A 22,775-nucleotide genomic window follows, 5' to 3' on the forward strand; every position below is an offset into this window, starting at 1 on the left:
AGTATACATCCCTTGAGGCTGCACCAATAATAAGAACATATAAGCAAAGGTTGTCTCCCATGCTAGGCCTTTAGCTGCTAATGCAGATAGCTCAGTACCACTGTTCTTCACATGCCTATTACTCTACTTTTTGCGCATGGAATTTCTACCTTATGCGAATGTCATGTTTATTAGATAATCACTGCTTTCAGTTCTGTATTCAACATCACTATGCCACTCTTCCAGTGACTATGTTACAGTAGCATATACTAACATTCACCTTTATGACGCGATGATATTTTGAGTTTCCAGGGCCAGTTGGTAGGACAACATGGAACGGACCGTTGCGGCTGGGAACGGAAGGAACCCACCCGTTAATTCAAACATGCCAATGGATTATATCTCAAAAACACAGTGGGCAAGCACTAACGGGTTTAATATGCTTTCTATAGCGCCTTACATCATACCAAGTAAAGAGATGAGTACTACGAAGTGGTTTGCAATGTCCAGAAAGTGTGTAATGGAATGAGTATAATCATCGAAATGTATTACCAAGATAAAAACAAAAGACCTACAGCAGCATTAAATAACATATTTCTCAGCATTTACATTCTTGATGATTACAAATCCTCAGGCACCTTTGGCTTTCTTTGTCTGTTACGAATCTCCTCGCCCTTCCAGACCAGCAACAACAATGGTAACCAGGCCACAAAGTTGATAGCAACAAACGTGCCCCAGTCCGAATGGCAAGGCGCAAAAGCTAATAGCGAGTGCAAATATTTGACAGAATAGGTTGATGAGGATCGAAACCTTAGCCGCCTGGGGCTTGTAGCAATCAGAGCGGTAGGAGTAGGTCAGGGTCGTGCCTGCCTGCACCCTGATAGAGGCCACTACCATGCCAACTGCAGGACTAATCCATGGAGTGTGCCTGGACACACACATACTGCTGATGATCAACCCAATGGGCAAGATGAGACTGGCGAAAGCCAGATAGAGACGAGCTTCCAGCTTAAAATGTTCATTATGTTGCCTCACATATTAATTGATCAGCTAATCCAAGACCCATCCTGTGAAGCACTCGCCTCATGCATCTAAGAGTTAACAGTATCCCCAGGAGCATTCCATTCTGCGTCGTGTTTAACTAAACAGATCATCAGAGATACTCAAGGCCGTGAAAACAAAAAAGATTGCCCTGTAGGTATTAGTTGTCCTATAGTAGACACAAGGTATCACAACCGTATTTCAGCCGGCAGAACTTATCCAGAAACTCTGTTAGCCAGAGTGGCTGGTCTAGGACTTTGCCCTAAAAGGCCAGGCGCTGCTAGTAACTGTGATTTTTAAGATTGCTAAACTCCGTCCGCGAGAACTAACACAGTTCCAGGGAAGGAGATAAGAAAGATGGCAAGGATGGCGCCCAACATCATTGAATTAATCTATAGTCTGATCACTAGAGATAATGAAGTGCATTGAAGCTAGAGTAAGAAAGATGGTAAGAGACATATGAAGAAGATTCATTGTCATCCCAGGGTCCGTGCAATGAATCAATCGCCTGCTATAGGGCCAGAGTGTGTCTAAGTAGTTTTTCACTTGGCCAGCATCGAAAAAAGATATTAGCATGGTTGAGGAATGGGAACTTACCCTGTTTATCAAGGCTAGAGCATAGAAACTGATAAATTTCCCACATTCACCTTGGGATTACCATAGCTCTAGAAGCTGTTCGTTGACCACTTTGGAAGTTGTTCTTCAGACGGGGATGAGCAACTCATCCACCAACTCCATCCACTCAATCATCTTCTGTTCATACAGGTACTGCACCAGTGCCTCCAAGGTTTTGCGCCTCTCCTCTACCTATACAGCCAATAATCGCCCACAGATGTCTCCTGGATATATCCAATTCCTGACCCAACCAGGGTACCATACATTGTAACACAGTCTCCAATTCCATTCTCTTCTGGACCATCTCCATACTGTCGTCTAATGCCCGCAAGAGGGACGATGTCACAGACCGATTGGGTTCGTAGTTTTCTCGACGCAGGACAATTAGGTGCACGATGGGAAACACACCCAACAATTGAAAATCTTTTCAGCCTGTGTGTTAGATGAGTCGGGCAGAGGTGCACCTTGCAGGCCTTGCAATTCCAATTAGAAAGGCTAGCCTGCAATATCCATTGGACAATGATACCTCATTGCCGAATATTCATTTATATGGAGGCACCAAGGTTTTCTGACCTTTGCTCCTCCACGTGCTTGAGAGATCTGCTACTGCGAGTACTGCTAATGTGAAGAGTATGTGCTGGTTCGCGATCCCCACGGGACAACAGACCTCTACATGGTCGAATCATGTCCAGCCATTATATATATAGCCCAGAGCATTGGGTTATCTTTCCAATGCCCTACTGTATGGATCAGGTGGTGACATCTTCAGCCATGGCATGCACATGAGTTAAGGATTTCGTTGGGACGATGATGACCTTAAGATGACAAGGTGGCTACGGCCACTCTGTAGGAAAAGCATTCCTTAGGTATGGTAAAGCTTGGTGGTTCATTCATCCTAACTTTACGCATAGTTCCGTCCCACAACTGTCATTGAAAGGTATCAACTGTACAATGACCTACTTTTGAGTCATATGGTATATGTCATGAACTTGATAATATAAGTATCAAATGCTTGGATTAATTATGGAATACGCCCCAGTCTTAATGTAAGACGTTGTTGAATGATACACTACTGTAAACCCTCTTATTGATCTTGGCTTCAACCATGTCAGCCGGACAAAGACAGCCGAAGCCGCTTCGTCGCATCATAACAGCCCATGATCCTAAAAGCGGCAAAGCTGTCTTCAGCAGCGCAATTAGTGAACAGGTATCATTCTCTGGATTCCCTGTCCCCCCGGACAAGCCACCGGCGACAGACTATGTTCTGGCCTACAATACAAATGAATTCCCTGTGAAAGGGCTCTCGCCTCCAAGTTCTACAAACCCGGCCTCCAAAGCCGATCTCGACATCAAGCACTATCAGTCCCAGCTCTCGCAGCCGTCGCCTTTGCCTCCACCCAACGGCACATCCTGCACCGTTATCGAGGTACCACCGGGCTCAGCGGTCCCGATGCACCGAACAACAACTCTCGACTATGCTGTTATAATAGACGGCACTACAGAACTAGTTCTTGATTCCGGCGAGAAAAAAATATTGAAAAAGGGCGATGTAATTGTTCAGCGAGGCACCGCTCATTCCTGGCGGAATGTGACTGAAAAAAGTGACAATTCTGGTGTCTTGCGCATCTTCTTTGTGTTTCTGCCTATTGAAAAGGTGCAAGTGGAAAGCGGGCTCATTGATATGGACTTGACTCTGTCTCTGAAACAGACTTGAATGATGCAGCAGGGGTGTATCTTACTGCCAGTTATTCTGTCTCTGACTTTCGAAGACTTTGCATTTTTTCGAGGCCTATTGGCGGAGGTCACTCATTCTAATCACACTGTATTCTATAGGTTCTCATGATCATGCTTCCACCACTTCCTATAATCAATACCCAAACTATTATGCCAGTGTCTGTCTTAAGGGGTACCAACTTCTCTGAATTGGGCGGGCCCCGGAAGATAGGGTCCAAAAGAGTATGTAAGGAATGTAGTAGAGGATTACTGGTCCAGTAGCCACTATAATTACATTGCGTCAATTACAGGCAATGAAATCCTTTCCTCTTAGTATAAAGCATAATATAGGAAGAGTCATATGACTTTGGGCCTCCCCGCGGAGCTCTTGTCGGAGACGTCAGTTTCATTATGAGAAAGAGAAGAGCGAGATATTGTTGTCCGCTCCCTCAGTCAAGGATGACTGTTTTAACAATTCTGATTTTATTGCAATTACTTGAGTAGAAATATTTCCACAGCTGTGTGGTTTGAGCGTATGACTTTTCGGATGTGCAAACCCATGTGAAACATCCAGACTTGCTAGTATAATTTTCCTCAATGAAGTAAAACTCAAAGCACTGTTAGTGGGGGTGATCCTGGGGATGGAGATGCGGAAAATCTTGTCTGTATGAAAACCTTCTGCATACCCGGTTCGCGCTTATCAAATAAATCATATACTTTCTCCATGTCCTCGAGCTTGAACCTGTGGGTGACCATATCCAGGGGGTGGATCTTGTCCTCTTGAATATACCTCAACAGCTCTTTCCAGTATTTTTGCACAGGAGCTTGTCCATTGCCATGGAGCTTAATCCCACACTCCATTAAGGCGCCGATGTTGAAGTGATTACACTGCATTGTACCGTCAGTGGACTTGTTTCACCATAGAAAAGGTACCACGTACATAACCAGCATATACGCCTGTGATACCACAGTGTCCAAACCCACGGACAGACATAAGCATTTCATTGACCAGTTCAGATGTATCCGTTTCCATGCCGAGTAATTTCTGAAAGTAATGGGCCCAGCCTTTTTCATACTCACCAGCAGCGCACTCAATTGCCACATCAGGTCCGTGGCCATCGCACATTTTCTTTAGAGTCGAGGGGACTGATTCACCCTTTGGGAGGTTTGCAAAGTCAATTGTCTCCAGTTTGGGCAGAATTTTCTTGATAAAGTCTAGTCGCCATTTTCCCTGGCCGCCGTCAATGAGGATAACCCTCTTAGCACCATGGAAGAAGCTGTATTCAGCTGCCATTTGTCCAACTGGGCCAGCTCCCCAGATTGCCACAGTGTTGCCTTCCTTAACCCCAGTGTCGACAACAGCATTCCAAGACGTTCCCAAGACGTCAGAAAGATAGAGTCCTTTTTCATCAGGAACGTCATCAGGCAGATGAAGGAGGTTCACGTCACCATACGGGACGCGAACAAATTCTGACTGCCCACCGGCAAAGCCCCCTGTGAAGTGGGAGTATCCAAAGAAGCCTAAGACAGAGTTTAGTATAGCAGCCTCACCAAGATCACAATGGTTGTTTTAGGAAACCCACCGGATGTTCGTTGCCCGTACAGCTTAGTAGCACTCTCGCCTGTATTCGTCCGCTCACACATTGTGGACAGCCCCTGCTTGCAGTAATAACACTGCCCACAGGCAATTTGGAATGACGCCACGACGCGATCGCCCACTTTAACCTTCTGGACTCCTGGGCCCACGGTGACGACGATGCCGCAGAACTCATGGCCGAGGATATCACCTTTCTGCAGCTCTGGGATGGCCCCTGCATGTCGAAAATGGTAGCGTGTCAGCAGATCTAGCTTATTATCTCATGCAGAGTCATGACATACCGTGGTACAGGTGTAGATCACTCCCACAAATGGTGCTGCCTGTGACCTTAACTATGGCATCGCCTGGATCAATGATCTTCGGGGTGGCCGTCTCAACTATGACACGCGTTCGAATTATTTGAGATGCTTGAATTGCAATAAAGATTACTTACCAACTTTAACAGTACGGTTGCCTTGCCATGTCAAGGCTTTCATTGTTTGGCTTGGGTCGCCATATTTCTCCCCGTAATTGCTGACGTGTGCGGTGATCGAGGTGGACATTGTGTATTTCCACTAACTTCTGGTTTAGTCGCTTTCCTGCTTCCTTGTTTCGATAGTCAAGTTTGATCAGCTGAAGTCTGTGTGAAGATCGCAATGAGCGGACTGTATTAATTATCTTGTCTTAAGCGTCCCTGACACTATATCTACATCACCAGGTTTATATCTCGGCCAAACCTGAGCTAGGATGATGAATCCCACCTTGATGTCATGCGAATCATAAGCATTCGAAGATTTACCCGAGGCGCTTGGCCACAATTTGGTTCTAGACCGGTTAGCAGCGACTGAATAACCATTTGCTCATAAGAAGTTCTATTGAACGCATCATTACACTACTATCTCTTTGTCTGGATGCCTTCTTTGGTTGGCGGTCTTGGGCTTGACAAGTTCCTGAGCAATGGAATCTTATTCGACATGCCAAATAGCGGAATCGATGTCCCTATAGTAGATTTATTGTTATTTGCTTCGCAAGTCTGATCATTAACGGCTACTTTGAACCCCTATGAAGTTACAGCTAATTGAGTCTTGCGTACTCTGATGATGTAGTTAAGTATGAGCCTAGACCATTAGCAATCTCCCATTTGCGGCCAATCCGTCATTGTGACAAATCTTAACCATCACAACTTGTCGCACCCAAATCTCCGGTCATTATGTTTTACTGCCTATTTAAATGACCATAGTTGATAAGGGATGGGTCGATTTCCAATCTGGCGAACTGAGACCTCGGCCCGTTCGAGTCTGTGTGTTTTGAGACAGCGAAGAGAGACAAGTAGAGGACATCAACAATGTCTAAAGAAGAAAGAAACTGGCTATTCTGTATGATGGCCCGTAGATAGATATACGCATGTATCCCAGTACTTTTTTTCGTTGTCCTCGGGGACCTTCCCACCCCAGTTAAGCCTTATTTTAGCTTATTCAATAGGTAATATAGTGCAGATCACCGGGATGGCAGTCATCTTAGGCCAGTCAGTACAGCCAAACATGTCATCATTGCACATACAACCTTCCTCCACACCGAGAAAATGGTCTATCCTGGAACCACTGCAGTGTATGCCACGATGATCAGTGCAGTCAGAGCCACCAATGAAGGCTGCTCGACATAGTTCACAGCTTTTAAAGGTCAATGCAGGTTCTCAGCGCTGGCCATAAACCCACCGGCATCTACGAAGGTGCAATCGGAACCCTAGATGGAACTCTTCTGATCTCAGAGTCCACGGCGGGTTATATTGTGTAAGAACAACCAAATGCCTCGTTGGACCTTTGAACCATCGACAAAATCTCCACGAGAGTCGGGTCCTACACCGGAGGTGAAGCGCCCCGGGGCTGTGCTCTTCGTCATCGACCACGCTGCCCGCTCATTTCCATCGGAAGAGGTACCCCTAGCCTTCGGAGATGGGACCAATAAAACCGTAGGACGGATTCTCAATTGTAAAGGGACCAATGGGAATACAACATCTACGAGTATCCTGCGGACAACTGGAGAGTGAATGATCCTCCTGCTGATCGGGGCGGAATCTGGCAAGAATGGATTCATAAAGATGCGGCTGTTCCTCACGGACAATATCTTGAGGATGACGACGCGGATAACAGCAAGCTGAAGGTGGGTTCATGCAAAATTCTTCGAATGGTAAAATGGGCTGAACAGTGTCAGCTAACGAATACTGGGACTTCCTGCGTTCTAACGCTTCTCCTGTCTGAATGGCTTGATATTCTCCACGCTAGACGAATGCCGTTGCAGCAAGCTAGCCTCACTCAACCTTTCATTAACAAGGCTGTATAGAGTGACATAATACGTACTTGGGATCGCTCTCTTTTTTGATGCCCCATTTCAGCATCAATTAATGTTTGTGCTCGTCGAGCCTGATCCAATGATCCCCCACAAACACGTATCTTCTGCCCTTCACCATGCTGTCTTAAGGCCTCTGGTAGGGGAGGAAGCAGGATCCAGTCATGCTTTTGACCGCAGATATGGCAGCAATACTTCCGCTCCTCTGCAGTGGCAAATACATCATACAGAGTAAGATTTTGTGATAATATTGGCAAATCGAGATATTGCTGATCTCAACGGACCTGCGACACCCCCTGTAAATAATAAACTGTTCGGCCAACTCCTCATCCTTGCCATGGCTGTCATTATTGTATTTAGTGAGCGACATTGTGACTGCGCTGTCCTTGTCACCCACACTGGTGAAGACATCCTCAAGTTGCCAAAATGCCAAATGCCATTCCATCATTCAACGGATCACTGTCGCCTGAGGTCCCCCTTGACTTGTGCGGCGTAGCAGGCCATTGCCCTGATGTTCTGACCAGAAGCTCTGTAGTAATTCCCCATGATTAATCCAACTTCTGAATTAGCCATGAAGTGGTCTGCATGAGGGGATTCTTCCTAGATTCCTGTGGGTCTGTACTCTGACTGACATAGAGAGCCCTTCCCTGCGTGAGTAATTCAGCATCTTGCTGTATCTCCAGCCCTCAACTGTATCAATGCCCACTTTGATAGCCTGAGTTAAGTAGTGAGTCACCAGAAAGTTAGATGCAGTCTCCAGTACAAGGGTAATCTCTCCATCTGATCTTTTCTCACGGTAGGTATGATGACTCCCTCCCATAACCGCGCAGCCCGCAAAGAGTCGTGTCTATAGATCTGGAGAAAGACGCCCCTGTAGAGTTCCAGACTTCGCAGCCTGCATGGTTCTAGCCTGGCGAAATGCAACCTTGGTAGCACTCGTATATGCATTGACTATGTAGGCTGTATTGGACGTGTGGTACGCCTCTACCACCGAGAACCAGTGTGTAAAGGCGTCAAATAGTTCGGAGTGGGTCAACAAACATTCCGATAGGCCTGTGCTGTCAGTCTCTGGAATGATTTCGTGCATTTCCTGTAGCAGGCCCGTGCTCTCCGTGAATCTTCCATCCACGGTCAGATATGCTATGGTTGCAGGAACACAGGTGCTGCACCGGTTGCTGTACCCAAGAGCCTTTCTGTAGAGAGACAATCCCTTCTCAAACTCCCCGAGTTGGTTATAGCAGAGTCCAAGGCCATCTAAGACGTGGTGCACGAACTGGCAAATGTGATGCCCATTCGATGTCGAGGCCGGATTCCCCAGCAAACTCTTGGCAATGTACCGGATAGGGCGGAGGAAAATACCGTGAATACTGCCGGAGGCAAACGAGTCATATCACCCTTTCTCGACCGGTGGTAACGCCTCCTGCATATCGGAACCGGTGAGCCAGGTCATGAACAGGTCCCGTATGTCCTCCAGGAGGGGCACGTCACCGGTAAACATGACAAATCTCGGCATCGCCCACTGGCCAAAAAAGAGCCTTGCAGGATAGATTCCAATGGTCTGTTTGCCTTCTTCGCGGCATTGATGAATATCAATGTCCTTGAGGGCTGGGATGACCGACCTGCTAGCTCTGAACGGGAGTACAGCCGCAATATCGCTTCTTGGGGAGTCTTCCGGGTAAGAGATAAATTCATGGTATCGTTTGATTAGCGTTACTTTCGCCTCATGGAAGCTGACTCCAATCGGTGGACAGCCATCCGCAGATTTGACAGTTCTATTCACTTCTGAAAAGGTCTCCCAGCGAGGCATGCGTTCAGCGTCACGTATGTTGTCTTTGGGTCGGAGTCGAAATCAGGTAGACTGTCCAAGTCTTCGAACACAGTCTCCAGTGATGAGTATCTGCTTCTCCCATATATATTGCTCTCCGTTGAAGTTGTGTCGTCGCCAAGCCATCCTTCCGTTGAGGAGAAGGAGCGAAGCATACTGCCTTCGCAGATCTCACTCGAGCCGGCCTTTCCATTTTCGGCCAATCTGAGCTGCGACGTGAACAGGTAGCCCAGGTGAGCATTTCATTCAGGTCCTCTGCATATTGAGGGGAGTCTTCTAGACTCTCAGATATGTCCTTCAGAACGTGTCGGATCATCTGCGACAGACCGTTCGGTGCTTCATCCAGTGCTTTCCGAATGCTTCCTTCGTCCCGCTTCTTGACGAGCTCTTTGAGCATGAAATCTACCCATATAAACTAAGCTACCTTAGCAACCAGGTGATCACAACAATTTTAACCATCACTTACCATCCTCTGAGGAAGGACTTATTCTCCGTTTCGATGGTTCCTAGGAGGTCTCCCACCGTCCATAATTCCCGCAGTGACGCCAGGTCCAGGGCCTTCTCCGTAATCTGTCCATACTGACTGATCGCTCGCGTCCAGATCTGGGGGGCCTGATCGTGAGACATACTGTTAAGGTAGTCGACGTTCGGAAGATGATTACGCAGAAGAAATATGGACTCCATCTATTTGCCGATTCCGCTGGGTTCAGGAGTCGATATTCTACCTAAGCTAGACGGGCAATAGCGTCAGGCTAGTGACATCAAATTAATTCTAACACCAAGGCTGTTAGCAAGGGCCTGCTGATATAGCCCAATCTGAAGTCCTGATCACAGCCGAAGCCAGGATGGGCTTACCTCCAACAAGCTCGCGACTGCGCGGCTTACATTGCTTGTCATGTCCACCTGCATCTACGCCAACCAACTCTGATTTGACCAGGCTAGTACGCTTCCTGCATGAATCTTTTGGGTTCTCGCATTCTTGTGTTTATATACTCCAGTAGATAGAGCAATAGTTTGTCGCTTTGAACGAGGAAATGTCTTCCAGATGTGATCTATATACAGTCTAGGCGTCAGATAGACTCCAGCAGACGTGAATCTGGTCATTTCTGTCGGCAGAACAAACCTCTATAGGCTCTTCCCCGGCTCCCATGTCCTCTCCTTCTGCCGATCTTCATTTCGTCGACCGGCCTGGGCAGCCGTTCAAGGCCATCAGGCACTCCTCGTTCCTCACTGCAGTAATTCTCCCTGTTAGATTGCCATTTTAATAGATGAACAATTGTAGAAATGCTGCCAAACCTTGGATTGGTCAACTAAGTGTCAATAATAGCCATGATCTCATCGGAATGTTCCGCAGTCACGTGGATGAAAATATATTTTCCTTCCTGCCCTGCTACGTACTCCGTACTTGCTTTCTAATCGCCTTCTAATTTATACACACTACTTTTGTCAGTACTCATATATGAAATAAATAGTAATTAAATCTCTGTTTATTACGCCGAAGACACAGATAAATTAAGGAAGCACCTGGAAGAAAAGTGAAATCATAGTAGAGCAAGTTGAGCGCCATCATGCCATATCTAAAGTTTGCAGTCGTATTTCTGGAACAGCCGAAGGATTCTGCCCCCGTCATCTGGTTTTAGTGTTACATCGGCCAAACTCTAAAGAATTTAAGGCTTAGGCTTAAGACAGGTAGGCAGCAGTTGAGAGAGAAAGGAATCATGAGCCCTGGAGGCGCAAATGATAGATTGATAATCTTGACAAATGAAACGCGGAGTCCCCAACTTCGTCACCGGTTTCCTCTAGATTCCAGAATCATTTCAGTCTCAATAGACGACGGATACCCGATATCGGTCCGGGTGGCCAATTTTTGAACGGAGAAGATCCATCCAATGATCTTTTGGACGAATGGGACCTGCTGTCCAACTCCGAAGCCAAGCTTTGTGGTGGGTCTTGGTCAATTTTCATTATGTATAGAGAATCCAAAGTATGGGGCGACGGAGAACTTCGCCTCACACCGGGGTGGATCGGCACCTCAGTACGGAGTAATGAAAACTTAGTTGTCGAGTCATATATCAGTAAGACGATCCGCCCTGAACTCCATTCACTCTCTTCAAAGCTTGTTGCGCCTTTGTCCAGTCTCTCTTGCCTCCCTTGCTAGTGATCAGATTGAAACACCATGGAGGCCATCAACGCGAACCCTCCCGCATACAGGACTGAGAAAGTCGAAGAGACCAAGTACACATCGGACTATGAGGAGGAGGGCCAACTCAAGACTGGTCAGGTTGCAGATGCCTTTGGAAACGAGGAGTCTGCAGAGATCAAGTATAAGACGTTGAAGTGGTGGTATGTGTTGGACAATCTCACCAGTGGGCTTGGATCTTTGCTGACCGTTGCTTTTTCGTTACTCTAGGCAATGCGGCTTGCGTACGAGATTTCCTCGATGTGATCGTCATTTCGGCCTCTAACATTGTTTGATATAGTCATGATCTGTGAATCTGTGTCGCTTGGTGTGCTATCCCTGCCGGCTGCTGTGGCTACTCTGGGTCTTGTCCCGTAAGTGCTTCAATAGCGAAGGTTGTAGTTATTGCCGTTACTGACACGCTTGCAGAGCTGTCATCCTGATTGTCGGTCTTGGTCTGCTCGCAACCTACACTGGATACAATATTGGGTTATTTAGAGAGAGATATCCTAAAATCCAGAACCTTGGGGATGCCGGAGAGATCCTAATGGGCCCTATTGGCCGGGAAATCTTCGGTCTGGGTCAATTCTTATTTTTTATCTTCGTCATGGGGAGCCATATCCTGACTTTTCGGGTCATGATGAACACTATCACTGAGCATGGCACCTGCTCGATCGTCTTTAGTGTCGTTGGCATGGTTATTTCCATGGTCCTCTCGATCCCCCGTACCATGAAGGGGTTGACCTGGATTTCGTTTGCATGTGAGTAGTCCATTGAGGTCACTTGGAAGTAGAACGCGAGTTTGGTACTAACCCATATCTTACAGCGTTCCTCAGCATTTTTGGCGCCGTCATGATCACCATGATCTCTGTCGGTGTGCAAGATCACCCCCACCGCATTATCGAGGCGACTGTCGACACCACTCTCTACTCCGGATTCCAGGCTGTTTCCAACATAGTTTTTGCCTACTGCGCCCACGTTGCCTTTTTCGGCCTGATCGCCGAAATGGAAAACCCCAGAGATTTCAAGAAGTCGCTGTTCATGCTTCAATCCTTTGAGATTTGCTTGTATCTCACTGCCGCCGTGGTGATTTACTACTTTGTCGGCAAAGACGTAGCATCACCGGCTCTGATCTCTGCAGGACCTGTGATGAAGAAGGTCGCTTTCGGCATTGCTATTCCTACAGTGCGTCTTATTTTCTTTGGCTACCGGAGCATGCATGCTAACTGAGTTTTAGATTGTTGGAGCTGGTGTGGTCAATGGTCACGTCGGTCTCAAATACATCTATTTCCGTCTTTGCCATAAGTCGGATCTGATCCACAGCCGTAGCAAACGCTCTGTCGGGATCTGGATCGGTCTCGGTCTGACTTGCTGGGTTGTCGCCTGGGTCATTGCAGAGGCCATTCCCGTGTTCAGTGACCTGAACGGCTTGATAGTAAGTCAAGTTTTATCCCCCGGTTCGTTTGAGACCTATGCTAACTAAGCTGTAGAGCGCGCTCTTCGCCAGTTGGTTCAGCTATGGGCTCAGTGGTATCTATTGGCTTCATCTGAACTATGGGCACTGGTTTGCCAGCCCTCGTAAGATTTTGCTCACCATCCTCAACATCTCCATTGCCCTGTTCGGTCTGGCCCTCTGTGTCTTGGGCTTATATGCATCAGGCACGGCCATCCATAATGATACCAGCAGCAGCAGCTTCAGCTGTGCCAATACGGACGCTTAGTCCGTTTTTTGTAAATAGCTAATTGTAAATAGACATGTCCATTTGACACTTTTGTATAGAGCCATGATTTTCTATACTTATACATCAGCCTCCTAACCTCTAGTGAAAGTTCCGTAAGATCTGTTTCGATACGGCGGTCATGAGGGAACATTAGCGTCATGGTTCTCCAATCTACAAGATCTGCTATTTACGAGAGTTTGACGTGGAGCGGATCGTGTTCCTGTCCGCCAACTTGTTCTGCTCCAATGGAGACATTAGAGGTTGGGTGATGGGTAGGATAGCCCCAGGGCTTCGTCTGCGGCCGTTCCCACAGCTGAACTGTAGTGGTAACGAAAGTTCAGCGTGATGATCTGCCCAACTGTCGTACCGTATTTCTCCTCTGGGGTCCTTGAACACGCCGTAGGTGAATTCAAATGCTGTAATGGTGAAAACACTGCGCGTACATTGGGGGACATTGATATACGTGTTAGCTGGCAGGACCTCGTCTGGCGAAGACAGACTGAAGATTTCTCTGCGTTTTCTGTCCATAGCGAGCCCACTGTGATGCTCAACTTATACAGGGCGACTCGGCTGATGGTGTCATTGGTGGCAGTGGTATAGTCAAGACGGCCACCATAGATGCAGGTTGCAGTAACGTTCTGAGCTTGTACGACGCACGTGTCATTGCCTGGGTTTCTGGCTGCATCCGGCATGATCAGAGAGAACCCAGGGAAGAGGTATTCCGCGTCCATCATCCGATTGGCGCGCGTGATATCGCAGACACCGCGACCAAGTTTGGCCGCAATGCTGAAGATGCTATCACCCTCCAGAACCGTCTAATAGAGAGGAGTGTTGGACGCCTGTCGGGGCGCCACATGAGGCACGGATAGAGCACAGGCTGCACAAGCCAGTGAGGAGAGTACTGCCATAATCAATGGGACTCTGGGTGCCTTCTGGCTTACCGTTTCATCCATACCTGCGCCCAGGCATCGATGGCAACTTCATATCTCCCATGGGTTAGAGGCGCATTGAGTGCTTCTCCAGAGACTATGTAGCGCGATGCGGGGAGTGCTCTGTGGTGTCTTACCAAATTCAATAGTGAAGCCCGACATTATACCGGATGTCTTTAAGTGTTGGCGAGTGTACTTATAATGTTTATCCAGGCTACTTGCATCCTGTATATATCCCGCAAATGAAAGAAGAGGACCTGAACTGTGTGTGCACATATACTCCGATTTTGAATGTTGAAGGTGCTGGGGGCGCAATGGCCTTGATCACATTTCACACTGCAATGAAGGAGTTGTTACTGGGCTAGTTGATGGCGAGGTTTTCGTTGAAAAATCGATAGGAATAACCCCAGAACGGGTATAGATCTCTGGTCATGTTGGAGTACCGAGCCGGCAATACCGTCCGTGACGACTCGGGGTTGGCGCGGAATCTCAGTATTACTTGGGTGCTAGTGATTGGAGGCATTATTTGGAGATAAGCACATATTCGTTTCGCCTTTAAGCGTCTGACGGCTAGGCCTCTATATTGGAGGCTTAACCCTAAGGGCTCTCTGGAGGCTATGGAAAAACTAAGGCGTCATCATCACGAAAATGGTGTCAACTGATGCTATACCTGGAACACAATAAAGAGTGACATGGATAAGAGTGATCGTCTTCCGAGAATATCTCCGAAGTCTGTCATTTTCCTAGGTTCACGTATGAAAGTACCTATGATCCCACGGGTAGATGAGTCGAAAGTCAGGCCTTGTGGCTTGCCCTAGGTAATCGTTATAACAAATACGCAAACTATAAAGCCATATGTAACGTCTAGGATGCCCTACAGACTGCCAGCAACAACTGCAATATACCAACCACAAGCGCACCAACATTGAAGATGATAGCCAATGTTAGCACGATCCTTCCCCTACTGCCTTTGTTGGCCATGGCAATGCCTTCGACAACAGAAATGGCCATCAACAAACGATCAGTCACCTGTCTGAAAGTTGGCGCTGTTGCTACAGCCACTTGGATCAATAGTGCCGGGCGGAGCTGTTCCTTCGTCGGGGTGGTCGGAAGCAATTATGGCACCAACAGTGCTGGAACAGGAGAGTAAGTTTAAGCTGCACTTTGCTGAGGCGTCTTAGACGCAGTCGGGCTAATCGGACAAATCTATCAGTTATTCCTGTAATGGCCGATGTGGCGGAGGATGCACGGGCACTGCACTTGGCAATGCGTATACCCAAGACTGCTTCTCCCATGATATCTGCTCCTATTTTAACAATGCCAGCGGAGGGTCAAGGTGTGTCAGCATTGATGAACTCCGACTGCACGAACACCTATACTAATGCTATTCTAGTGATCCGAACTGCGGAGCTGCTTATGATGCTGCAGTGGATGATTTTCTTCTTGGTGTTGCAGATGGATGCTCGCAGACAAATCCAGCTTTGGCAGTCTCAAAACCAAGTTCGACTCCTGTCTGTACATAGAGCTCACTTTTAGCCTTTTAAGGGCCTTGGTTGGACTCTGCGTCTCCAGATGTAGCCAGTCTGCTACCAAATCATTAGGAATGTTTATGGGTATGTGTATCTCTCGTGCATAATACAATTGTTTCAATGGATCATCGGGTCACATTATGATTTGGACCCAACATTAGTAATATCGAGACAAGTATCAATAGAAATTTTGAAAACTTCTGACAGCCTCAGTGCCTTTCATTCCTCTGATCAGACAACCATCACGTACTAAAGAACTATGACAGGCCAAGGAGGATCACGGATTGTAAACAGGCATTGCTGGAGACTTTCCGGCCAAAATATCGGTACTCTTGCTAGGAAGAAACTTGGCCTCCTTTCCTGCTCGCTCAGCACCCTGAGCCTGGACCTTCACCTGGCTGAAATCAAACTTCTGCTCCGGGAGAAGATCATAGACGCCCTTTGCGTACTCCGGAGCAATGCAGTACAGCTGTGCTAGGTATTTGAGTTGAATTTCGGGATACTCAACCACCTTGAGCATGCGTGCAGTGTTGGAATGAAGATGCTCCCTTGCTCGAGCATCCATGACCTTTTGGTATAGAGCACGCGGCTGGTCATACTCCGACGACTTCCCTTCGTGGTAGAAGTGAGACTTGCGGCTCACAGTGTTATCTGCCAGCTGGTAGGGCGCCTCGGCAGTATCCGGTCTGAACTTGTGCACGAAACTGTTGGGCGTGTATTGAGGATTCATCGCGTGATTTGCATCCACTCTCAATGGACCATCGAAGTTGAGTGAAGAGTAGGACGAGGCCATGAATGGGCAGTTCACTATGTGTGTTAATTGGGATCCCTCGTATGAGAAGATTTTACATACCAGGTACTTGATGCAGATTGACACCAATCCGGTGATACTGTGCGTCACGATAGAAGAACATGCGGAACTGCAGCAGAGGATCCGGGCTGTCCTCAATTCCCGGCACCATGCTTCCAGGAGAGAAGGCGGCTTGTTCCACGTCTCGGTGGAAGTTCTCGGGGTTCTTGTTCAAGACCAGCTTGCCAAATTCATGCAACTGTCGATGTAACGAGTCAGTGATGATATCCCGGGGCTCAATCCAGGTGTTGTACGTACCGGGAACTGGTTCTTGGGCCACACCTTGGTGACATCGAATGGATCAAATCCCAATTTGGCCGGGTCAGCTTCCTCTGGCTTCATCATCTGGACGTGCGCCGTCCAGCTGATCTTTTCGCCCTTTTCAATGGCCCGATAGAGGTCACGCTTTGAGAAGTCCGGATCCTCACCACAAATCTGGATGGCTTCCTCGGCAGTGAACTGCTTTTGTCCGTGATCTGCGATGAAATGGTATTTGATATACACGAACTCTCCATTCTTGTTAACCCTGGAGACGTCGTCAGTATGTATACCGTCTGATCATGATCTCTACCTACCACTTGAATGTGTGACATCCGTATCCATGTTGGTTACGCCACCCCACAGGCGTGCCGTGGTCGCTGAAAAACATCATGCCCGCATGGTTTCTATTATCCGTTAGTGTTTGGGTTTCGATAATATCCATGGCTCGCTCACCCTTCGGGAGTATTTGCGAGCAGATCGAACAGGGAGTTGTAGTCCAACAGGAAGTTCTGCGGATTCCGATACTGGGAGCGAATAACATCGGGGCCTTGAATGGGATCACGACAGAAGAACACGGGCTGTATCGCCGATGTTAGTCGCTGGCTTGCGCGGAGATTTGGGTAGGCATACAAAGTTCAATCCCACAATGTCATAGTTTCCCTCACCAGTGTAGAACTTGATGGCGAAGCCCCGTGGATTTCTCGCCTCGTCAGGGAACTCTCGGCCCAGAGTCACAGTCGAGAAGCGGACAAAGACTGGAGTTTTCACGCCAGCAGACCTCAGGAAATGCGCCTACAATATCAACAATCTGCGTTTGCTCCCTATAGCCTGTATGGGGGTAGCTCACTTTAGTCAGTGACGATACGTCTTTGGTGGTCTCGAAATAACCGAATGCTCCACTGCCACCTTGACATCGTTAGCTCGAGTGACAATGGATGGTTCACAGTGATAACTTACAAGGGTGGACCATCCGCTCGAGTGGCTTCGAGCGATTGAAGTGCTGCTGCTTTTGGAACAGAAAGGTATCGGACGCTACGGGTATGCCTCCTGCAGTCTTACTGTGGGCTGGGTCAGGAAACGGAATAGCTTCATTGTTCGTAAAGTACGGTCCATCATCCGCTCTCTTCCCTGCAGCTTGGACACCGGTCAACTTAGCTGCAGTCTTTGCCGGCCCATCGTTGGCGCCCTGGAACAAGGAAGAAAGCTGCATAGGGCGAGGATCAGCTCCCGCCGCCCCGACGGCCTCGCCTATCGCCTGAAGAGGATGGGATGCCATTGCAAGTATTCAAATTATCTCTGGTCTTACCAATTTGATCACATAGTGTTGTGCTGGAGATGAACCCGTTATACATGAATATATACTTATTGCTCGTCATCATATTGACTCGGTAGCTTCCGTTGCTCCACAAATAATGGGATCAGCATGACGTTCGCCCGTGATCGCATGCAGTAACGAAGGAAATCATGATTCAATACTGGTTCATGCCGGAAATTAGTATTGATTAAGCAGGAATTGAGTCAATTGAAGTGAAATGGCAGTCCTCTTTGGGAAACAGCCAAGTTGATGGAAGCATTACCCGCGCAATGGTCATATCATCGTTAGTGTCGCTCGGTCAGTATGGTAACATTAATGCTCTGACAGACTCCCAGACCAAGATAATTCGATTCGTTCTAGATCTGGATAAACTTGAATTTCCCTGATACTATGCCTGACCGATACGGATTGCTCCTCATCTATTATAGGTAGATCCGGTTCCCATCCCAACCAATTATCAGCCAGAATCAATAGCGTCATGGGTACTACTACCTTAGGAGACATGTCCAACGGCTAAAGCAGCCTTGAAAAATTGCTTTTAGTGAAGCAGGATTTGGTGGACAAAACCAAGCTTAAATGCCATAGGAAATAGCCGCACTGACCATGTTGTTGCTAGCAGTTATTGGACTTGTCTATGCTTTTCCGTGCTTCAACCCCAGATAAAGTCGTCGAGCCTCAAGTTTTAACCTCTGATTTTGGATCTCAAATACCGAACTTGTTCCCTCTCGGCGCTTGAAGCAGGCTGAGATGGTTATTGACGTTCTGTCACGCTTTTTGTTACAATGCAAAAAGGAATCAATTTTTGTGTTAGTTGGCTAATTATCGTGCTAGTACAGCCCATGATGTTATTCCCATCTTCTTTACCCAATGCAATGTCATTAATCATTAAAATGTCGCTGGACGCGGGGTCAGTTCGCAGCGTCCCACAATGCGTAGCCCCATTCCCAACCAGCGCAGTGTCCGAATGTCCGGACTTGAGCATCTCCAGATTCGCCAACCGCCGGTCTGAGAGCGAAGATCTCAGAACCGGCCACATCCCGACCGTGCCAGTGCTGCTTCCAACCAGGATTGGGCTGGTCGATGGCCGGCATCGCCCGCAGCCCTTGCAGCGTCCCATCGTTTGTGCGTCTTTCTACGGTCCAGAGTTGGGGCGAGGGATCCCGGACGACCCGTACTGTGTCCATGAAGGAGGACTTGGAGGATATGGCGTTGCATGCCAACAAGCGCCAGCGATCTTCCCGGCTGTTCTGGGACAGGACCTTGTGTAGGAAAGTAGGACCCAAGAGGACGAGATGATTCAAGTAGATGTTATAATCATTTGCATCGTCTATGTGCCTGTCAGCATTGGAGACATGGGTACCTCAGATGGAAAAGAAACATACCAGAAGAACTGGGATATAGCTCCCATGGATCGGCCGGCAGTGAAGCTGGTCTCAGCGACCTCCACCGACTATCTGTGCGAGGAAACTCCTGCTGGATTTCGTCGAACATGCGCTTGTATTCGTTCCGCACGAGAACCCAAACCGATCCAAACTCCTCCACCTCCCACGGAGCCATGGAGCCGAAACAAAGCCGCCACATTTCGTGGATAGTGAAGTTTTTGTACCAGGTGGAAGACGTCCGCTTGCACGTCGACATCGACGACTTGCAGATGTCGTCGGCCGGCTCGGTCCACTCTCGTGTGCCAAAGACGTTGCAATATGTTTGTAACCGGCACAGCGCTCGCAATATCCGTGCTTTTTCCGTTGGTGAGAGTCGCAAGGGAGCGGATTGCTGCCGTGGAAGGGGTTCGGCTTGGCTCGGACGTCTCGCATGCGAGCAAAGGGAGTTCAATAGTGTCTGGAACTTTTGATGAAGGTGAAGAAGGTCGATACTATCGGAGGGGTTCAGCTTGCTGGGGACTGAATCGGAAACGCGCTGGCGATCGAGAACCTCGATGATTCTCTGTTTGTTGGCTGAGTCCTCAGCATGGAGACCGGCAGATTGAATTGCAATAAGAGGTTCTTCCAGCCCAACTGCGCCATAGTGTTCTCGTACCAGGCGATCGAGAATGCTTCTTTGGGACAAACGGTAGGTGCTCCGGTATGCGGCGGAAACTCGGATAAGATCGTGGAGGGTCTCAACATCTGGCATAGACTTCAGGATGTGAATCTTGAGCTCTGCTGGAAGAGTTTCTAACGCCATGATTGTATCGAAGTGCGGGAGAGGATAAGAGTGACGCAGGATGATGCAACCTGATTGATCATGTTATGCAATCGGAGCTGTAGTTGTACCTTGGAATAGAGGAAGAAACCCCGGGTATATAAAACAAGTCATAGCTGTTAATGTCTGGATTTCGGTGTCGAATCACACTACTCCTTCTTCCCATTCAAGCGCAGAATTCTGGGGTAAAGAATTCCCGCTGATGGCTTGCTGCTATTCTTGCTCTCCAGTCTCCCCACAAAGCAACTAAAATGAGCGAATGCTGGGGCCGAGGATATCCAGCGCTCCACCGGGAATGACGGCAGCCAGGAGGCGGTCATACCGGAATTGGTGCTGATAGGCTCATCCTCTCAGCAGGGGCTTTATTGTTAGGTAAGATATTGGCCTCCGCTCGTCATCTGACATTGTTAATGAGCGTTAGCTAAATGTCGTGTTCCGTTCTAGACCAGTTGCGTGCTTTGTCGAAAATTTCAGAGTCAAGAGGATCGTCCTTGGCACCGAGAAATGCCTCATCATCACTTCCCCCCTTACTGGACTTTTAGGTAATAGTTTGATTCTATGGATCAGATGACGTCAAATAGCTCGGATACCTGTCTTCCTCTGCAGCCAGGTGAAGATTGAGGCAACTCTGCGCCAGAATATCTAGATCTAGACTATACAATACAATGCAGCAATTGACTCAGATCTACAGTCAGTACAGCAGAGCGTGTCCATGATACTTTCTCTGCTCGTCATCCTTCTTCACGGATTCTACCCCGATCCTCTTCGGAAAGCCATCGAATGACCGAGCGTACGTGGCAATCGAGTGTGCGACCAGCTGTGTACATATCAGTAATCGTTCTCGACTGTAGAGACAAAACAACTCTTACCTTGGTATTCACCTCCCAGGCAGTGAGGTTGACATTGCTTACGTCGTCACAGAGCTGGTGGTAGCAGGGATCAAAGGCCTCTCCAGCGACCCCTCCGAACATCTTCTGCTCTTCTTCTGTCTTGATCACCTCAGCTCCAGTAGCGATTCCGCCGCCGGGGATGCCATTCCGGATGAATGCATCATAGTCGCTCCGTCCATCAAAGGGAATGTAGGTGAAGTTCAATCCGTGCGTCTCATAGAACTCGGTGTAGAGGTCCCGCAGCTGTTCCGATCCGACCGGGTTGACCGCGTTTGTGGCGTTGTAGACCTGGTAGGCGAAGTTGGGCGAGGCCAGCATGTCATAGTCCATAAACAGCCGGATCTTCAGGTTCTCAGCCTCGGACAGCACCGACACATAGTAGTCCGATCCGAGCAGTCCTTCTTCCTCCGCCGCCCACCAGGCCAGTCGCACACAGTTGTTGACCCGGTAGTGAGGCAGCAAAGAAGCGATCTCCAGCAAGGTCAAGGAGCCCGATCCATCATCGTTGATGCCAGGTCCTTCCATCACGCTGTCACTGTGTGCACCGGCCATCACGCAATTGTCGGCATCTCCTTCTTTGGTTTGCGCAATGATATTGGTGGTGGTGATGGTCTCCACCGTGGCATCCATGTAGGCGATCGCATCGACCTTCTGGCCGTGCCTGAGTCGTTCCAGGAAGGGCGCCGCATCACTGTCAGAAAGGCCAAAGGTAGCAACATGGTCGGGAGACGGAGTGCCCAGAGTCCCTCCGAGGCCGCCTTTTTCGTTGTTGAAGATCACCGCAGCCACGGCTCCGGCCTTTCCAGCCAAGGCGGACTTGGTACCAAAAGGACAGCTGCCTCGGCTGATGAACGCAATGGCACCCTTGAGCTCTCGGGGGTAGTCTGCCGCGTCACAGCCCAGACGTGAGACGAGCACCAGCGGTCCGTACACCGGTTCGTGGTTCTTGGTGGGGGGTGTCAAGCCCATGGGGAGAGCAGACTCTGGCACGGTGTGGCCTAGCACCAACCGTGATTCCACCACATTGCCGGTAACTGCAGGGAAGCTCTGGTTGAATATGGTGTAGTAGTCGTCGAAATCCGTCAGAGTCGCATAGATGTAGTCCAGCGTCCCCAGATGGCCTGTGGTCACGTGAGTACTCGCCTTGCGATACGCGACGCCAAACAAATTCAAACGAACCTTTACTGCCAATCACTCGTGTGGGATGATTATACTCGTCAGACCCGAGTTCTGCGATGCTATACAGGTGCTTGGCTCTGTTGAGTAGCCTGCCGACATCGATCTGGCTTTGCAGCGCGGAGGAGCTGATCAACTCCTTCCCAGCCACCGGAATTTGGGGTTCCGAGGCACCGAAGAGAGGGAACTGAAGAGCGGCAACTTCTCCTGTGAGAGCAAGAGCGGTGGCCAAAAGGTGTATTGGTGATGCTACCATTCTGGACATCAGAAGTGGTGTACGGAGTAGTGTGCAATTGTCAAGAGCAAGGTCATGCTGAAGGGGTAGGAATCGGAATCATGGTGGTCAGGCGTCAAGCATCTTGTGTGGGGCATTGCTGGCAAAGGGAGTCCAATCACTGATAAGTGTCGCTACAGCAACAGTTGAGATGAACAGATACGGAGTACGGAGTAGATTGATCAACCATCTTAGACTCTCAGTCGCTCGTGCTATCTGTGAAAGGTTAGTCTACCTTAGATACCTGAGGCTCTCGTTGGTACCCAAGGTATCCAATAAGACACCCAGGGAATTACCGGGGATTACTAATCTGCTCTATTTGGTAAAAAATAAGGCTTCGATGCGTACCTACCG

The 22,775-nt window shown here is 48.5% G+C and overlaps 9 protein-coding genes across 9 annotated transcripts; 3 read left to right on the top strand and 6 right to left on the bottom strand.

The window, feature by feature from the left end:
• Positions 1–2,740: 2,740 nt before the first annotated feature.
• Positions 2,741–3,349, top strand: NFIA_032330 (cupin domain-containing protein; the record flags this gene model as incomplete). Its single annotated transcript, XM_001265565.1, has 1 exon — positions 2,741–3,349. One exon carries the CDS (start codon positions 2,741–2,743, stop codon positions 3,347–3,349), a length of 609 nt encoding a protein of 202 aa, XP_001265566.1.
• A 608-nt stretch (positions 3,350–3,957) lies between these two features.
• Positions 3,958–5,487, bottom strand: NFIA_032340 (zinc-dependent alcohol dehydrogenase; the record flags this gene model as incomplete). The annotated part of the gene is made up of 5 exons (XM_001265566.1): positions 3,958–4,236; positions 4,289–4,869; positions 4,932–5,159; positions 5,227–5,322; positions 5,379–5,487. 5 exons carry the CDS (start codon positions 5,485–5,487, stop codon positions 3,958–3,960), a joined length of 1,293 nt encoding a protein of 430 aa, XP_001265567.1.
• Positions 5,488–8,660: 3,173 nt separating this feature from the next.
• On the bottom strand, positions 8,661–9,492 carry NFIA_032350 (uncharacterized protein; the record flags this gene model as incomplete). The annotated part of the gene is made up of 2 exons (XM_001265567.1): positions 8,661–9,100; positions 9,147–9,492. 2 exons carry the CDS (start codon positions 9,490–9,492, stop codon positions 8,661–8,663), a joined length of 786 nt encoding a protein of 261 aa, XP_001265568.1.
• Positions 9,493–9,497: 5 nt separating this feature from the next.
• Positions 9,498–9,722, bottom strand: NFIA_032360 (uncharacterized protein; the record flags this gene model as incomplete). Its single annotated transcript, XM_001265568.1, has 2 exons — positions 9,498–9,510; positions 9,562–9,722. The coding sequence occupies 2 exons, from the start codon at positions 9,720–9,722 to the stop codon at positions 9,498–9,500; spliced, it is 174 nt and encodes a 57-aa protein (XP_001265569.1).
• A 1,549-nt stretch (positions 9,723–11,271) lies between these two features.
• Positions 11,272–12,995, top strand: NFIA_032370 (neutral amino acid permease; the record flags this gene model as incomplete). Its single annotated transcript, XM_001265569.1, has 7 exons — positions 11,272–11,438; positions 11,506–11,519; positions 11,576–11,648; positions 11,704–12,035; positions 12,101–12,459; positions 12,512–12,709; positions 12,765–12,995. 7 exons carry the CDS (start codon positions 11,272–11,274, stop codon positions 12,993–12,995), a joined length of 1,374 nt encoding a protein of 457 aa, XP_001265570.1.
• Positions 12,996–15,042: 2,047 nt separating this feature from the next.
• Positions 15,043–15,460, top strand: NFIA_032380 (uncharacterized protein; the record flags this gene model as incomplete). The annotated part of the gene is made up of 3 exons (XM_001265570.1): positions 15,043–15,070; positions 15,138–15,260; positions 15,318–15,460. 3 exons carry the CDS (start codon positions 15,043–15,045, stop codon positions 15,458–15,460), a joined length of 294 nt encoding a protein of 97 aa, XP_001265571.1.
• Positions 15,461–15,730: 270 nt separating this feature from the next.
• NFIA_032390 (catalase) lies at positions 15,731–17,840 on the bottom strand (the record flags this gene model as incomplete). The annotated part of the gene is made up of 8 exons (XM_001265571.1): positions 15,731–16,260; positions 16,307–16,502; positions 16,562–16,829; positions 16,879–16,968; positions 17,018–17,142; positions 17,195–17,356; positions 17,412–17,470; positions 17,522–17,840. The coding sequence occupies 8 exons, from the start codon at positions 17,838–17,840 to the stop codon at positions 15,731–15,733; spliced, it is 1,749 nt and encodes a 582-aa protein (XP_001265572.1).
• Positions 17,841–18,787: 947 nt separating this feature from the next.
• On the bottom strand, positions 18,788–20,063 carry NFIA_032400 (uncharacterized protein; the record flags this gene model as incomplete). Its single annotated transcript, XM_001265572.1, has 2 exons — positions 18,788–19,206; positions 19,262–20,063. The coding sequence occupies 2 exons, from the start codon at positions 20,061–20,063 to the stop codon at positions 18,788–18,790; spliced, it is 1,221 nt and encodes a 406-aa protein (XP_001265573.1).
• A 709-nt stretch (positions 20,064–20,772) lies between these two features.
• On the bottom strand, positions 20,773–22,412 carry NFIA_032410 (M28 family metallopeptidase; the record flags this gene model as incomplete). The annotated part of the gene is made up of 3 exons (XM_001265573.1): positions 20,773–20,898; positions 20,951–22,092; positions 22,151–22,412. 3 exons carry the CDS (start codon positions 22,410–22,412, stop codon positions 20,773–20,775), a joined length of 1,530 nt encoding a protein of 509 aa, XP_001265574.1.
• Positions 22,413–22,775: the final 363 nt, after the last annotated feature.

Source organism: Aspergillus fischeri, genomic scaffold (genome assembly GCF_000149645.3).
Source record: "Aspergillus fischeri NRRL 181 1099437636247 genomic scaffold, whole genome shotgun sequence".
Classification (NCBI taxonomy): domain Eukaryota; kingdom Fungi; phylum Ascomycota; class Eurotiomycetes; order Eurotiales; family Aspergillaceae; genus Aspergillus; species Aspergillus fischeri.